This window comes from Gigantopelta aegis, chromosome 1, assembly GCF_016097555.1.
Source record: "Gigantopelta aegis isolate Gae_Host chromosome 1, Gae_host_genome, whole genome shotgun sequence".
Taxonomy (NCBI): domain Eukaryota; kingdom Metazoa; phylum Mollusca; class Gastropoda; order Neomphalida; family Peltospiridae; genus Gigantopelta; species Gigantopelta aegis.
The window spans coordinates 2125135-2142042 of NC_054699.1; the positions used below are offsets into that span (position 1 = coordinate 2125135).

Genomic DNA, 16908 nt, shown 5'->3' on the forward strand with positions numbered 1-16908 from the left:
AAAGAAGGACCCCATGTCGAGCACACGAAAGCGCGTGCAGTGTGAACAAGCGAAACAAACACGTCTTACCGCGTGGAGCTCCAGACTACAGATATGGAGAAATAACTTATTACAATTGCCGAGAAGGAAAGGTTATGAGCTATATAAAGAAAAATTACTTCTTGAAAATTATTTTAGTATACTTCCTGAAAAGCTGTTGTCAGTTATCATAAAATTTAGAACGTCTAACCATTATTTACCTGTTGAAACTGGTCGTTGGAATAACATACCTGTAGATGAGAGACTTTGTGCACTATGCGACGTAAATGATATTGGCGATGAGTTTCATTATCTTTTTGTTTGTAATTTTTTTCATGACTTAAGGGTCCAGTATATATACATTCATATTACTATAAACGACCAAGTACTTATAAATTTTAAGAATTAATGAACAGTAAGCGAATCGGAATATTAAAGAAATTAGCATACTAGTATTTTTATAAATGTAATTATTAGTAACTTTAAACGTTTCTAACCAAACAAAAGAAAAATATATAATTATTATTACGATGACTTATTTGCTTTACCCCTGCGCGTGCTGTTACCTCACCGTGGGTCGGGGGTGTAACATTCTGTTTGAGAATGGCCAATACAGCACAAATCCACTTGTTTTCTTCGAGATACAATTAAAATTTTGAATAAAAGTCAGTATCTATCTGTGATATTTGTATTTTTGCACAGTTCTTTACACTGTTTTTATTTAAATCTTGAATTTTTGTATTGATGTTGATCATCACTTTATTTGTTTACATTACCATAGTTTGACACCCAATAGACGATGTATTGTTCGTGCTGGGGTGTCGTTAAACATTCATTCATTCATTCATTCATTCATTCAGTATTTGCTTATAAGTATTTGGCCACACATGATGTATATCTAGATTATATCTATATTTATATGAACACCAACATGTGGTATGTGTATAACGATGTTCTTAAATATGTACATGTATCTAATATATTTAGAGTTTTTGTTATACATCTTGTTCTTATAGAATTTTATTTATTGGTCTTTGTATATGTTTATTATCAACCATCTTGTCACATAAATGTTATAAATTGTATATGTATATATTCATCCTATGCCATTGTGCAACGGCCCGAGTGTAAATAAATTATTGTCTTGTCTTGTCTTGTCTTGTCTTGTCTTGTCATGTCATGTCATTGCCATGTAATTACCGAATGCTGCGAGATCAATTAAACGTTTTTGCTGCATGTAGGTGTTTTGGTGTGGGGTTTTTTTGGGCCAAATTAATAAAAAAAAATTCTGAATCGTGTATACACTGCAGCTTTGGTAAGGGGATTGCGAAATGATAAAGACAAGCAAACATTGTTTTATGGAAAAGTTGCAAAAGTTACAGTCAGGTATTTGTGCAATATTACAACAACAAAAACGTGGACCTCAGCTTTTGCGGGAGGGTTCGGACGAACCCCCCGAACCCCATCTAAATACAGGCCTGTAATCCATGTAAAAATGCGTAATAATTCGTTAGCAACCCTCTTTAGCTGTTGGGCAGTAATGCTAATATGAATACCCCCTGTTTTGGACACACCCATCGATTAATCTCGGAGAATATGCCCAAGACAGTCGTGCTTGACCCTTCAGTGGATGTAAGTACGAGTCAAATGGTTGATTGGTTGATAATATGAATAAATGTTGAATTCCATATTCAGGCATTTTTGTTTAATTCGGGCAGAAATCAGCCCCCTACAAAAATGCTAGCCCGTATGCCTATGACAGTGGTGTAATGATCAGTATTAACTGAAATATATTTGATTTATTATTATGTCACCACTGAAATGCTTTATTTCTGAGTTAGCAGTGCTGGAAAGATTTACCGGTAAGTATTATTTAATAAAATTATGACAGTTTATTACAGGAAAATACATGAATTTGCACTATAGCCTAGCTAGTGTCGACAACAACCATAATTTTCGATCCGTACACAATAAATATTACATATCTTACTGCATCAATATCGTTTCTTTAAATTCGTATTTGGGAAATATAAAACCATACCGTATTTAATTATTTACTTTTAGAGAGAGAGAGAGAGAGAGAGAGAGAGAGAGAGAGAGAGAGAGAGAGAGAGAGAGAGAGAGAGAGAGTGTGGATGATATATTTTAAATCTTTAATATATTAAAACGATTCTGGAAACTGCAATTTTAAACACCAGCGAAAATAATTATAATAATCATAGTTTTTAGTACGAATTACTTCCCTTGATGAAACTTCATTTTTATAGAAGAGCAGAAAAATTAACCTGGTTTCCAGTCTGTTGAGGCGCAAAATATGAAATATTGAAAAGTTATTTTAAACATTAAAGGGTTTGTAGTTTACCGACTTTTCCACAGCCATCGTTGACGATGATCTATGTAAATTAAGTTACTACGTATTGAGGGAACAAGTCCGCTCGGCACTTACCCACCCCAATTAATCCGTCCCATCCTTCAAAAATGTTTGTAAATAATTTCAGTTTGGTTTGAGTCGTTGACGTCGTAAGAAGAAAAGTAAAGTATTTTGTAAATAATAATTAAAACAAATCTATGTTTTAGAATACAATCGGCTGAAAAATAAATAGTAAATTCCATAGTTACTATATACTATATGTAGTAACATCATAGTTTTAAATGATTAATAACAACATAAATTTTTCGAGTCAAATAAGTCTGAAGCCAATGAAGGGACATATTCACGTAAAAAGTGTGGTTCGTTCTATGTCCGAATATTGTTACATACCCTATATGGGTCCGGATCATTTGCCCCCCACCTGACATTTGCCCCCCCCCCCCCCCCCCCCCCCCCCCCGGTCATTTTCCCCTTTTAATATGAAACAACAGTAATACATATTCCATATTTTATTACAATATTATTATTTTATTGTAACAATAATGCATATTCCATATTACATAAAGCAATATTTAAAATACCGGCTTTTGATCAAAGCCATGGTTTTGGAGGCCATCACTATCAAGTAGATTAAATGATTTAATTAACATCAGTGGTAATAAAGAAAACAGATATTTGATGTTATTATAAACAAAGCTCACTAGCAATATGTGTGTGTGAAATATTTCTCATAATTTGTTAACTTCTTCCAGAATAAATAAAAGGAAGCCAGATATTCATGGCTTCATGTATCTCAATTGCAGTAATTAAGAAAAATATTATATGATTTACACATGCATACATGTTTTTAAAAACAAATTAAAAAATACTGAGATGGGGGCAAATGATCGGATTCTCAGTAAGCAAAATTGCAAATGTCCGGGGGTGGGGGCAAATGACCGCAAGCCACCCTATATATAGCTGGTATTCAAAACTTGTGGCACTATATTTAAACAAAATAGTGTGCAACAAATGGACACATAAACCAAAAATGTATAACCAATTGTACTCACTAAATCCCGACTGAAGTACCGGTACTTGCATCATTATTAACAAAATAAACCAGGGCTTCTAGATTATGGGACAGGCCTTGGTGGAGGTCTAGCGTTGTCTTGCTGAAGCGTGATGTGACGTTGCTGTCCTTGCACAAATGGGATGACGTGAGCCTGGATAATGTCAGGTAGCGTACAGCGTTCAAATTGCCATCGATGACCACAACCGGCCTTGGTGGCGTTGTGGTAGGCCATCGGTCTACAGGCTGGTAGGTACTGGGTTCGGATCCCAGTCGAGGCATGGTATTTTTAATCCAGATACCGACTCCAAACCCTGAGTAAGTGCTCCGCAAGGCTCAGTGGGTAGGTGTAAACCACTTGCACCGACCAGTGATCCATAACTGGTTCAACAAAGGCCATGGTTTGTGCTATCCTGCCTGTGGGAAGCGCAAATAAAAGATCCATTGCTGCTAATCGGAAAGAGTAGCCCATGTAATGGCGACAGTGGGTTTCCTCTCAAAATCTGTGTGGTCCTTAACCATATGTCTGACGCCATATAACCGGAAATAAAATGTATTAAGTGTGTCGTTAAATAAAACATTTCTTTTTCTAGATTATGGTAGCCACACTCCCATGGCTAGTGATATTCAATGTTGGGCTAGTAAATAACTATTATTGCCATGCCCGATGGCTAGTGAAAAGAAAGAGGTCAAATGTTGCAGTTAAATCTATTTTGTAAATATGAATATCCTGACCCCACCCCAACCCCCAATGTTAGTGTTTTTAAGCTCTATTTCCCTCTTTAGGTGACATATCTGATTATTACTATTATTCACTAAAATTGTATTAACTTAAAGTAACGTAGGGCTAGTGAATTTTAAATTGTGGCTAGTAAATTTTAAAAATAACTGATCCCATGGCTAGTGGATTTGATAAAAATTCTGCAAGTCCTGTAAACATTCCAACAACAACAAAACATTTCCCTGTCATTTTAAATTTGCTAAATAAGAGGGAAGCAACTCACCCTGCACATTAAGAAAAGTATTGACTTAATGTGCATCCTGCATTAGGGTCAAATGGGTCTTTAATAGCTGATATTTTCCATTTGTTTTCCCTCTGTAACAATATAATTAAAATACAATATAACAATATTTTAGATATTATGCATATATAAATCTCAGGACAAACAATACATAATATTCCATCATTTAAATTATAGTATTTAACATGACATAAAATTAATTATTCCATAATTTACACAATATCATATTGTGTAAATTATGGAATAATTAATTTTATGTCATGTTAAATATCTTATGATTATAACAGACATAATTATAATACATACATACACAATATACATTATCACTCATATGTCCAAATAAATGATTTAACATATGAAACATCAATATGAATCACAATGCACAAGCTATTCTGTCTGTCTGTGTGTGTTTTTGTTTCTCTCTCTCTCTCTCTCTCTCTCTCTCTCTCTCTCTCTCTCTCTCTCTCTCTCTCTCTCTCTCTCTCTCTCTCTCTCTCCCTCTCCCTCTCCCTCTCCATCTCCCTCTCCTATCAAAACCTGCAAAAAGTGAGTTACTAGGTTTTACCATTGGATGATGCCCGTTGGTGTTCTTTTTGTTTTTCTTAATTTGTCTTCATTACTTTTCAGTTCAAGCAAGATTCTGGTCAACGCAGATGGGATAAGAGAAAGAAATTACCTGCTTTTATAAATTAATTAGTTGCAATTGGCACTGGACGTACATGTTATACATGTGTAGAGTGCATGTATTAATGTATAGTATTTGATTTCAAATACTCACATCACTAGCTTCTTGAAAAATGAGTCTTTGTGAAGTACGTACATGGACTATTCATATTTGTGTACTGTAGTGTCTGGATGTTTCTTATTAACCAGTAATTCAACACATCAGCATGGTACAGATCTGAAGAAGATGTATGAAAGTGTACATGTTATTGTTGCTTAATACATTTAAACAGAGTGTGATGGTTTTACATGGACTGCATTTGCTGTTATCATCTTCATCTTGCAAATTTAGTACTACAGTGTACATTTTATGATGCTAACAGGCTGCTACTAGAAAGTATTATAAAACCATTGGCTGTAGCAACTGTTGATGATAAATTAAAAACCGGTATAGAACATGTTGCAACCAAATGACTAATTGTATTGTAACACAATGTTTTTAATACACATGCTGAATCGAAGGAACATTGTTTGAATACATGGATTATTCTATAAAAACATGCTTGTGCTAATCAAGCATTTATGAGGAAGTGTGTTAACCCAGCAGTCATGCTTTGTCAAGGGTCTACCGCACAAGTTGATGACTCTGTGGAGAAAGGTTGCGAGAATAATACAAATCTGATGGATTTGCAGGATGACTTTCAAAATGCTGCATTAGCAGCCTATTTTGATTATCTCTACTTGCTGACAACAAAACCAGCAGTAGAGAAAATACTGAGCCTAAAAAATCTCCGCAAGAAGCAAACACATCGCAGAAGAGGATCACAAGGAAACACAAATCTCAATTTGGTGTCTGGACCATCAGAAATAATTACTTCTGACCGTGGTCAACAAAAAGCAAAAAATGGTTCCTTTTGTGAAATTTCACAATTGTTTGTTACTGGTGTGCAAATGGAAAGGTTTGTAGATAATGTGCATACTAGTGTTTATACATCAGAAGCAGTTGCTCTTGTTAATGCTTCAGAAGCAGGTGCTTGTGTTAATACTTCAAAACCAGATGCTCGTGTTAATACTTCAGAAGCAGTTGTTGCTGATGCTGATTTAGTTGGAACATCGGATGCAAACAACCAGACTGTTACATCTTCAAAGTCTGACAAGATTTCAGCTTCGCACAATTCTGTGTCTGCTGATGCTTGTGAAGTAGCTAACAACAGAAACCTGACCATCAGGGATGTGACCATGTCTCCGAGGACCAAAAACCACAATGAGAAATTACTTTCAAGAATCTTCAACAGACTCTACGATAGCTTGAGTGACCTGGAACCTGGTGAACACGTTGATGACAGTTTTGACCACATCTGTGATCAGTCTTGTAACGGAAGCAGTGTCACACTCAGGCTGAAGAAACCAAGAAGGAAACTTAGAAAACTCAGCGACTGTTTATCGGATTCATTCAGTGCGTGTTCGTATGGCTTGTCCGGCTGTGCTAGTTATGAAAGAGGTTCTGTAGATGCGTCTGCCTGTGGTAAGAAAGGGTTGTGGTCAGACTCATCAGCTATTTGTTGTAAGGACAACTTTGAGTGTAACAAAGAAACGACACAGTTTTCTTCAAGAGAAGATGAAGCATCACTCAGCAGTGTAGGTAAACCCAAATGGCAGAGTTCAAGGAAGCGACAGTGTGACAAAGATACTGTGGAACATTCTCCAGAAAAGATGTCGAATAAGGCTTCAGTCTGTGTAGAATGTGAGCAGGCACATGTAAACAAAGCCGAGCAGGCACATGTAAACAAAGCCAAGCAGGCACCGGTAGATGGAGACCAGCCATTAACTCGCCAGGCCATCAAGAATCTAAATGCCTGTAATGACCAAAATAACAAAGTCTGTTCAGAATGTAAGAAACATATAGAAGATGGCTCAGTCTTGTTAGGTAATTTGAATAAAGAAACTTCTGCTCAAGAGTTTATTTTATCACAGGGATGTACATCACATGTTTTATCTTCTGGGGACAAGAGACAACCTGGTTATTCTACTGTTATGCTAGACCAAGGAGATGATACCAAGGGAGACAATTCAATGGTTTCAGATTCCAAGGGAGAGGATTCTGTGTTTCCATATTCCAAAAGAGAAAATTCTGTATTTCCAGACTTCAAGGGAGATAATTCCATGTTTCCAGATTCCAAAGAAGAAAATGAAAGAAAAGGTACAGTGTCATCCATAGGGTTGAAAGTTGTGAATATTTACACTGTTTTGGTGCATGTAGTTTGCAGTGGTGGGCAATAATTTCGGCACTTGCAGGCTGCATGTTTCCATTCAATTGTTTTAATTAAATTAATCACTGTATAAGACACTTTGTAATATTGGCATAACATGGTAATTACACACAATAATAATAATAAACTCAATGCACATTTATTTAAAGTTTATTTTACAAAGCATTTTTTCCCTATACTGCAAAACTAGCCATATTGTTACACTAACCATAGAGGTACAGATAGTTATCATGTAAGTATTTGCTCCCACTAGGGTTTTAATGAAAAAATAACTAGCCGCGGTGGTGTCGTGGTTAAGCCATTGAACATACGGCTGGTAGGTACAGGGTTCGCAGCTCGGTACCGGCTCCCACCCAGAGCTGGTTTTAACAACTCAGTGGGTAGGTGTAAGGCAACTACACTCTCTTATCTCTCACTAACCACTAACAATTAACATCTAACCCACTGTCCTGGACAGACAGCCCTGATAGCTGAGGAGTCTGCCCACGACAGCGTGCTTGAACCTTAAGTGGGTATAAGCATGATAATAAGTTGAAATGAAAAATAAAATGACAAAATTTTTCCATGTTATCGGTGTTCACAGAATTTAGGTTTTGTGCCAAATGTTTTAGTCAGGAGTGACAAGCCTGCACATTTGCTCTTGTCCCTGTTCTTTGATGAGCTGAGTGCTTGCTCTAGGTGCTTGCATCGCAGGATCAAACTACCTCTGTGGATCCATTCAGCTGATATTTTTTTTCTCTCATTCGAACCAGTGCACCACAACTGGTCAAAGGCCTGGGTATGTGCTTTCCTGTATGTATGTGGGAAGGTGCATATAAAAAAACCCATTGCTGCATTAGGAAATATATTTGTTTTGTTTAACAACACTACTAGAGCACATTGATTTGTTGATCATCTGCTATTGGATGTCAAACATTAGGTAATTTTAACATATAGTCTTAGAGGAAACCTGCTACATTTTTCAATTAGTAGCAAGGGATCTTTTATATACACCATCCCACAGACAGGATAGTACATACCATGGCCTTTGATATATGTATCAGTTGTGGTGCACTGGCTGGAACAAGAAATAACCTAATGGGTCCACCGACAGGGATCGATCCTAGACCATTAATCGCATTAAGCGAACGCTTTGCCACTGAGCTACATCCCGCCCTCTCGACTGATTGATGTTTGTTTATTGTTATGTTACAGCAGTCCGTGATGCTCAGATGGATGATGATGCTGACAGTACTTTGCCACTGAGCTACATCCCGCCCTCTCGACTCTGATGTTTGTTTATTGTTATGTTACAGCAGTCTGTGATGCTCAGATGGATGATGATGCTGACAGTACTTTGCCACTGAGCTACATCCCGCCCTCTCGACTCTGATGTTTGTTTATTGTTATGTTACAGCAGTCTGTGATGCTCAGATGGATGATGATGCTGACAGTACTTTGCCACTGAGCTACATCACGCCCTCTCGACTCTGATGTTTGTTTATTGTTATGTTACAGCAGTCTGTGATGCTCAGATGGATGATGATGCTGACAGTACTTTGCCACTGAGCTACATCACGCCCTCTCGACTGATTGATGTTTGTTTATTGTTATGTTACAGCAATCCGTGATGCTCAGATGGATGATGATGCTGACAGTACTTTGCCACTGAGCTACATCCTGCCCTCTCAACTCATTGATGTTTGTTTATTGTTATGTTACAGCAGTCCGTGATGCTCAGATGGATGATGATGCTGACAGTACTTGTAGTGGCGTGGCAGGCAGCTCAGATACTGGTTAGTGCTAATTTTAATATATACTCTTCAAAAAAAGTAGGGGAACTCCAATAAGAATTTACAATTGCCCAAATTGTAAGGTATATTAGCTGTGGGGAATGGTTATATGATAACAGTGAATTAATTGGGCAAACATTACAACTGGTAGTTCAGTATTACAGTAGTTTTTATGACCACCAAAGATCTTAAAGGACGACTGGGGTCAGAAGTGAAATTTGAAAGTTGACTGGGTTTTTTCAGTAAATCGCAAATTAAAACAATAAAAATTACTCAAAACAAAACAATAACATCGTTGCTATATGATCAACAGAATAAAAAAGATGACAGAAATAATGTTCCAGTGATTAATGGACCTTCCTGGAAATTGTCAAAATCGAGAATGACACCCCACACACGTGTACGGGGCAACTGTGTGATGCATGTGAAAACTATGGAATGTGTTTCGGTGTGTTGATAAACAGACCTGAACGTTCTTTACTAGGATGTCTGTGGTCAAAATGTATGATTGGTCAACTAGTTGATATTAACATTAATATTTTAGGTTCCCCTACTTTTTTTGAAGAGTGTTTTTTTTGGGGTGGGTGGGTTGGGGGCATGGCAAGTATTTCCTTCAGTTCATTAATAAAAATAAGGGCAACAAGTTACATTTTTCCTTCAAAAGAGGGGCACGAAGTCTGCTTACTTTCTATCAGTTTTGTTTTTAGACGAAAGTTATTTCACCTTGGTGTTGGGGCTCTAATCAAGATAATGAAAACAAAATGTTTGCGTGAAGATTAACTGTAATATATTAATGTGGTTTTTGGGTGGGTTTTTTTACCTTTTCAGAAAAGTTGTATGATGTGACCAGTCATCTTGCCCGTGGAATACGGCTCAGATCGGGTACAAAGGTTTTGCCAGTGATCAACCCCAAATATCAGCAGTATTATAGACTGATCACCGAGTTTTCCAAACAAAGGTTTGTGTCCATAGCAACATAAAATTATATGATCTGGCTAAAATTAAAATAATCTTACTGTTCACACTATGACATATTCAAAGTCAATCTGAGTTTATCCAATGTTATCGTCTGTCCAGATTTCCCTCAAGACTGTAGGAATTGAGGTGGGGGTGGGGGTTGGGGTTAAAACAGATGAAAATTGTCTCCATATTCTATGTTTGAAGCAGCAGTGTTTGAAGCCACACCACACACACACGCACACAAAAAGAGTCTCCTCGGGGGGGTCAGATGTAGTCCGTTGGTAAAGCGCCCACTTGGTGCATGGTCAGTCTGGGATTGATCCCCGTCGGTGGGTCTATTGGGCTATTTCTCGTTCCAGCAATACAAAGAAAGAAAAGTTTTATTTAACTCATGCACTCAACACATTTTATTTACGGTTATATGGCGTCAGGACATATGGTTAAGGACCACACAGATTTTGAGAGGAAACCCACTGTCGCCACTACATAGGCTACTCTTCCGATTAGCAGCAAGGGATCTTTTATTTGCGCTTGTGGTTTACACCTACCCATTGAGTCTTGCGGAGCACTCACTCATAGTCGGTATCTGGATTAAAAATCCCATGCCTCGACTGGGATCTGAACCCAGTACCTACCAGCCTGTAGACCGATGGCCTACCACGACGCCACCGAGGCCGGTCCAGCTATACAGTGCACCACCATTGGTATATCAAAGGCTGTAGTATGTGCTATCCTTTCTGTGGGATGTGCATATAAAAAATCCCTTGCTATTAATGGGAAAATGTAGCGGGTTTCCTCTCTAGGACTATATATCAAAATTACCAAATGTTTGATGTCCAATAGCCGATGATTAATAAATCAATGTGCTCTGGTGGTGTCGTTAAACAAAACAAATTTTAATTTTAACCATCTTTATTTTGAGGGGTGAGATGTAGTTCCGTGGTAGAGTGCTTGCCTGAGGAGTGCGATGGGTTACTGGATCGATCATCCTCGGTGGATTCAGGATTTTTTACCATCCCAACCAATGCCCCACAGCTGTGGCCATTGTATGTAGTCCTGTCTGTGGTCAAAGGCTGTGGTATGTACTATCCTGTCTGTGGGAAAGTGCATATAAAAGATCCCTTGCTGCTTTATCAGTAGAAGTAACTCATACAGTGTCAATGGTTTCCTCTCTCTACATGTCTCTTTCTCTCTGCACGTCTCTTTCTCTCACTGTCTCTGTCTGTCTGTCTCTCTCTGTGCCTGTCTCTCGACCTCAACCTCGACCAAATAATGTCTAAATAACCAAGTTAGACACCAACTAGATGTGTGTTAAAATGTGCTGAGGTGTCATTAAAGAGATATTGTTTTCCTTTGATATTTTCTTTTTAATCTTCAGTGAGAAAAACACCAGGGTAAAAAAAGACGAGGAGAGAAAAGTACAGAAGTGTCTTCGGTTTAAGAGAAAACGTCATCTCGACTGGTTTGACAGGAAAGCATCTAAACGTCGACGTCATTTGCAAGTGAATCATGGAGAAAATAGAGATACATCATTTTCCAAAGTTAAATCTCGTAAAAAGGTTTTAATTACAAATTCGTTAATGTCTGGTTCCAAGAGGGGTGATAACTGGAGAAAAACCAAACAGAAAATCTTAAATAGACAGAAGAATTTTGAATACATTACGAAAAGGAATTTTAAAAACATTTCAAAAAGTCACAAAAGGAAAGTGAAAGTAGCTTCTTCGAAGAGGACCAGTCCAAAATGGCCAAAACGGACGGAAAAGATTTGTGAGGAACGGTCCATTTTGAAATGTCACGAGGCAGTGAGAACCAGTCCAATACCTTCAGACCCGTTTTCCCACCTGTGTCAGTTAGAACGTAAAGCGGTGGATATCGGGGTGGGTGACATGGAAAAACTCTTGTCGAGCAAGCCACAGAATGGTCAGGATTCGACAGTTTTGTTTTCCGTTCAACATAAACTTGTACAGTGGCACCCAGGAGGAATTTGGCAAACTATAGTCACAGACAAATGATACGGGACACTTGCCTTTTTATCATATCTTCTATTTAATCAATTATATTCAAGTTGCAGGCTTTCTGCCAGAGGGTAAAACGGGTATGGCGCTATACCCAAAGATTTTTGCAGTTTTTTTTAAGTTAACCTTTTGACAAAATTAATAACTCTTTATCATTACTGTATGATTTTCTTAACCCTAACCCATACCCATTGTCTTTCTGTGGAGGCCCCCATACCCCCTGTCGACTGTGGTTGCATTTAGCACACACATTGTAAATATTCAATTCCATAGCGCCATACCCAAAAACTTTCTTTCTGGCAGATACACTGTGAACTGTGAGTAAAATATGTGGCGAAGCAAGTAGCTGAATTAGAACAATTCAGCCATTTTGTAAGAGCAGGATGTTGCTTAGCGGTAGAGAGCTTGCGTTTGGTGTGCTGATTAACATATATGATTATAGAATCAATCGCCCTCGGAGGGAGAGGGACGTAGCCCAGTGGTAAAGCGTTCGCCCCATATGCCGTTGATGAAGCACCGGTCTGTGCCGAAGGGCGCATTAGGCTATTTCTTGTTCTAGTTACAATTGAAGAAAAACTTAAACATAAAATCTTAAATAGAAGAAGTTTGAATACACTTTTAAAACATTTCAAAAAGTGACAAAGCAAAAGTGAAACTTGTTCTTTGAAGAGGACCAGTGTAACAGAGGCCGTGATGTGTTCTATCCTGTCTGTGAGGTGCTGTCACCATCTGTGTGGTCATTAACCATATCTCAAATACCATATAACCACAATTAAAATGTGTCGAGTGTAATTAACTAAAACATTTCTTCCTTCGATCACCATTGAAATACTCACACATTGCTCATGAATTATACTACGGCTGTGCTATATACGGTTGTCCTAATGACAGAAAAGTGCACACAAACAGATTTCTTGCTGCTTGTTTGCTAGAGTTGGTTTTGCAAGCAGGTTTTCTTGGTCTCTCGAACCAAATGGGGGCGGGACGTAGCCCAGTAGTAAAGCGTTCGCTTGACATGCGGTTGGTCTAGGATCAATCCCTGTCGGTGGACCCATTGAGCTATTTCTCGTTCGAGCCAGTGCTCCACAACTGGTGTAACATAGGCCGTGGTATGTACTATCCTGTCAGTGGGATAGTGCATATAAAAGATCCCTTGCTGCTAATCAAAAAAGAGTAGTTCATGAAGTGGCGACCGCGGGTTTCCTCTCTCAATATCCGTGTGGTCCATAACCATATGTCTGATGCCATATAACCGTAAATAAAAGGTGTTGAGCGAGTCGTCAAATAAACATTTCCTTGTTATCGACCAAATGTTAAGACCATATGTTAGCCATAAAAATGTGTTATGGCGTCTTTAAACAAATGTGGCTTTCATATGTTTTGTATTTTATCTGACATAAGACTGGTAAAGAAGGCCTCAGATTTCAAGTAACTGATCGTTTCTGGTTGCATGTTGGTAGCATGTGTCGGCAAGAAAATCCCGTGATCACAAGACCAAGAACAGAATTTAAAAAAAAAACCTGATGGCCTATAGACTCATAGAGTGGCGTCGAGGAATATTTATGAACTACTGATAAAAAGTTTAAAATTAAGAGATACTACTTTTTTGTTATGCACATCGTTTAATAAATTATATCAACATGCGCTTGAATACCAAATATTAGTAACCATATTTGTTGTTACTTTGTATGCCATAGTGTGTATTAAGTTAACTGTATAGATTTGCGTGGTGGGGGGGGGGGAGGGGAGGGCATAGCCATGGTAAAGTGCTCGCCTGATGCATAATGATCCCAATTGGTCTATTTCTCATTCCAGCTAGTGCTCCATAACTGGTACATCAAAGGCTGTGGTGTGTACTATTCTGTCAGTGGGATGGTACTTGTAAAAAAATTCTTTGCTGCTAATAAAAAAAATTGAAGAAAAAGTATCCCATTTCTTCTTTTCTTTTGACGAGAAGTTTGGCTTGGGATACCAGCTCAGTGGTATAGTGTTGTCTGAGGTATGATGGGTCTCTGATCAGTGGCATGATCAATAAATCAAAGGCAATGACATGACCCGTCTGTGGGAAAGTGCATATAAAAGATCCTTTATTGCCATTTGGATAGAGTAACCCGTTTGGCAGAATAATACAGATTTACTTCCACTCCATGACATCCTACCCTACCCATGCTTTTTTTATTTTTGGTTTGCTGACACCAGTTTGTTTGGTATTATGCAATGAATTGAATTGCATTGCTCAGAACATCTCTTCTTCAATCTCCCTTCCCCAGCCTCACCTGCACCACGTTGTTAAGAATGGGGTGGAAAGAATGGCCGTAAAGATCAAGTTGGGGATTTGAGAGGCCACCCACTCAACCCTACATCTTCAATCCCACACCCTACTTCCAGTTCCCATTCCAACCCTACTCCTACCCCTTCAAGCCTCCATTCTTTCCACTTAATACCCCACCCTACACCTGTCTCTTCAATCCCCCCCACTCCACCCTTTCCTCCACTCTACCGTACTCCTACCCCTTCAATACCCCACCCTACACCTGCCTCTTCAATCGCCCACTCCACCCTTTCCTCCACTCTACCATACTCCTACCCCTTCAATACCCCACCCTACCTCCATTCACTGAAAATGACAACTGGAGTATGTGTATATACAAACTTGTTTATTGAGACTAGCATGGTATGTTGACATGGTTAAATAGTGACTCTATACAAAGAGACAGACAGCTGTACAGAGCAAAGTACAGTAAAAAAACAAAAAAAAACAACATTTGTACAAAATATTATGCTACAGGCATGAAATGTATAGTGTACTATATAATGGATTTATCACAATGGCAAATGGTTCTAAAATTTAAATAAATTTGCAGAAATAATTTTAAAAATTAAATACATGTAGTTTTCTATTTTTTTTCCTTTACGAAACTCTTTGGAATACCTAGTGATCACAATGTCGTATGAAAACAAATTCAGCAGTGTGTGTAGTTAATGCTAAATGTCTTTCAAAACGAGACAAATGGTTGAACTTTTAAGAAGTAAAACAAAACTATAGCCTGTCCTATGTTCAGTGAGAGCAAGTGAAGCTACCTTTTTGTGAACTATTTGGTTGGTTCCCAGTGTAGTTGTTTGAGTTTTTCCACTCACTCTGGCCGAACACAGGCCAGGTCTTCAAGTATTATATTATTACTTGGGCTACTTCAATATGAGGGTGGACAAAAAACCCTCAAAATACTTGGGTGTTTAAAATGTTTGTATTATTGATTTTTTTATCAAAGAATACAGAGGGAAACAGTTTTTAGATGATCCAAAACCCAGGTTTTCATCTGTATATCACCCAGAAAAAAGAATGAATAAATGACTTCAACAATACCACAGCACGAAAAATACCTCGGCTATTGGATGTCCAACAAAGGTAAGTATATCAAGTGAACCTAGATAAAGGTATAAAAAATCCAGCTTTATTTCTGGATTCCAAATTAAAGGATTTTGTTTTTTTAAAGATTAGTTGGGTGTGACACCTTGTAGTTGGCTATATAAATAAATAATCGCAATGATTTTAAAATTAATCCATCGAGAGGGTCCCCAGTTTCAGGAGGTGATGAATGTTGACAGATTAATAGTCTAATTTGTAACGTTAAGCTAGCCATCCATTCATACAGAGTCTGTGTGTGCGTGATTGAAACACGTTAAAACATTTTTTTTTTCTCCCTGGATTAAAAACGAAACCAATGTTTCACTGTCATTGATGTCATCAAGGTCATGCCAAGTTTGAAAATAAGGCATCTGTGTTGGTGAAAAGCCGCTCACAGAGCGATTCCTCACAGATCAGTGGATGCTTCATGTCTATCTAATGAAGCGATTTCTCACGGACACGGATCATGTATGAATGGATGGTTAGCTTTACTTTCAGTTAGCCGTCTGTGCCCCTTAAGAAAATCGAAAAATAAGAGACAATGACTACTATTAATAAGTTCAGTATCTTACAACTGAAAAGCATACTGCTTACAATAATGGCATACTGCTTACAATAATAGCATACTGCTTACAATAATAGCATACTGCTTACAATAATGGCAATTAAAATGGTAACAAAAAGGGTCGGTACAAGTAATTCGAGTGATAAATTGTGAAACTTTCTCCTGTGTGGTTCAACTTGTTTCATATATAAGCTACTTAAAGGGACACACCCTAGTTACGGCTATTTGTTAACCATTACGGCGTTATTTTTTTCGCTATTAAACCCCATTTTTCACAAATAAAATTGCACTTTACTTACATTTTATTATTTAGAATACACATTTCCATTCACCTGAAGTGCTTTTTGGTAATCCTGATGTTTGTAAAACCACGAAATGCATTTTTTCACAAGACGTTCTGTCGAGAAAAAAACGTTAAGTAAGCGAGGTCCAATCTATTTTTAGAGGGGATATTTCCATTTCAATGTCACAGATGTTGGTATATCACGTGACCGTTATCATTTGGGTTCGGTTTGTTTTCTCGTGCACGGTTTGCGCAATCAACATCTGATTTGTTGTTGTTCATTTGTGAGATTTTTCTTCACAGTTCGTGAACATTTTCAGTAACAATAAAGTTCAAACAAGTAAGTGTCTCAATACAAAACATTACAAACCCTTAAAACCAATAATTTTGCTATGTCTTACGATATCTGGAGAGGGGATACAACCAGGACAGAACAGTTGGAACATGTCCAGGAGAGGTGAAACGAACGCACCCCAAGTCTGTGAAATTTGTCGTGATGTAGGCATTGTTGT

At 37.9% G+C, this 16908-nt stretch overlaps 1 protein-coding gene across 1 annotated transcript; it reads left to right on the forward strand.

The window, feature by feature from the left end:
• Positions 1 to 1904: 1904 nt before the first annotated feature.
• On the forward strand, positions 1905 to 13235 carry LOC121369102. Its single transcript, XM_041493957.1, has 5 exons — positions 1905 to 2367; positions 5090 to 7325; positions 9099 to 9170; positions 9996 to 10125; positions 11506 to 13235. The coding sequence occupies exons 2-5, from the start codon at positions 5708 to 5710 to the stop codon at positions 12137 to 12139; spliced, it is 2454 nt and encodes an 817-aa protein (XP_041349891.1). The 5' UTR covers positions 1905 to 2367; positions 5090 to 5707; the 3' UTR covers positions 12140 to 13235.
• Positions 13236 to 16908: the final 3673 nt, after the last annotated feature.

Excerpts from the sequence above, each read along its gene's own strand:
- LOC121369102 (XM_041493957.1), top strand. The coding sequence starts at position 5,708 with ATGAGGAAGTGTGTTAACCCAGCAGTCATGCTTTGTCAAGGGTCTACC. Across the intron at positions 7,326-9,098 it reads AGAAGAAAATGAAAGAAAAG|CAGTCCGTGATGCTCAGATG; the intron begins GTACAGTGTCAT and ends GTTATGTTACAG. Across the intron at positions 9,171-9,995 it reads GGCAGGCAGCTCAGATACTG|AAAAGTTGTATGATGTGACC; the intron begins GTTAGTGCTAAT and ends TTACCTTTTCAG.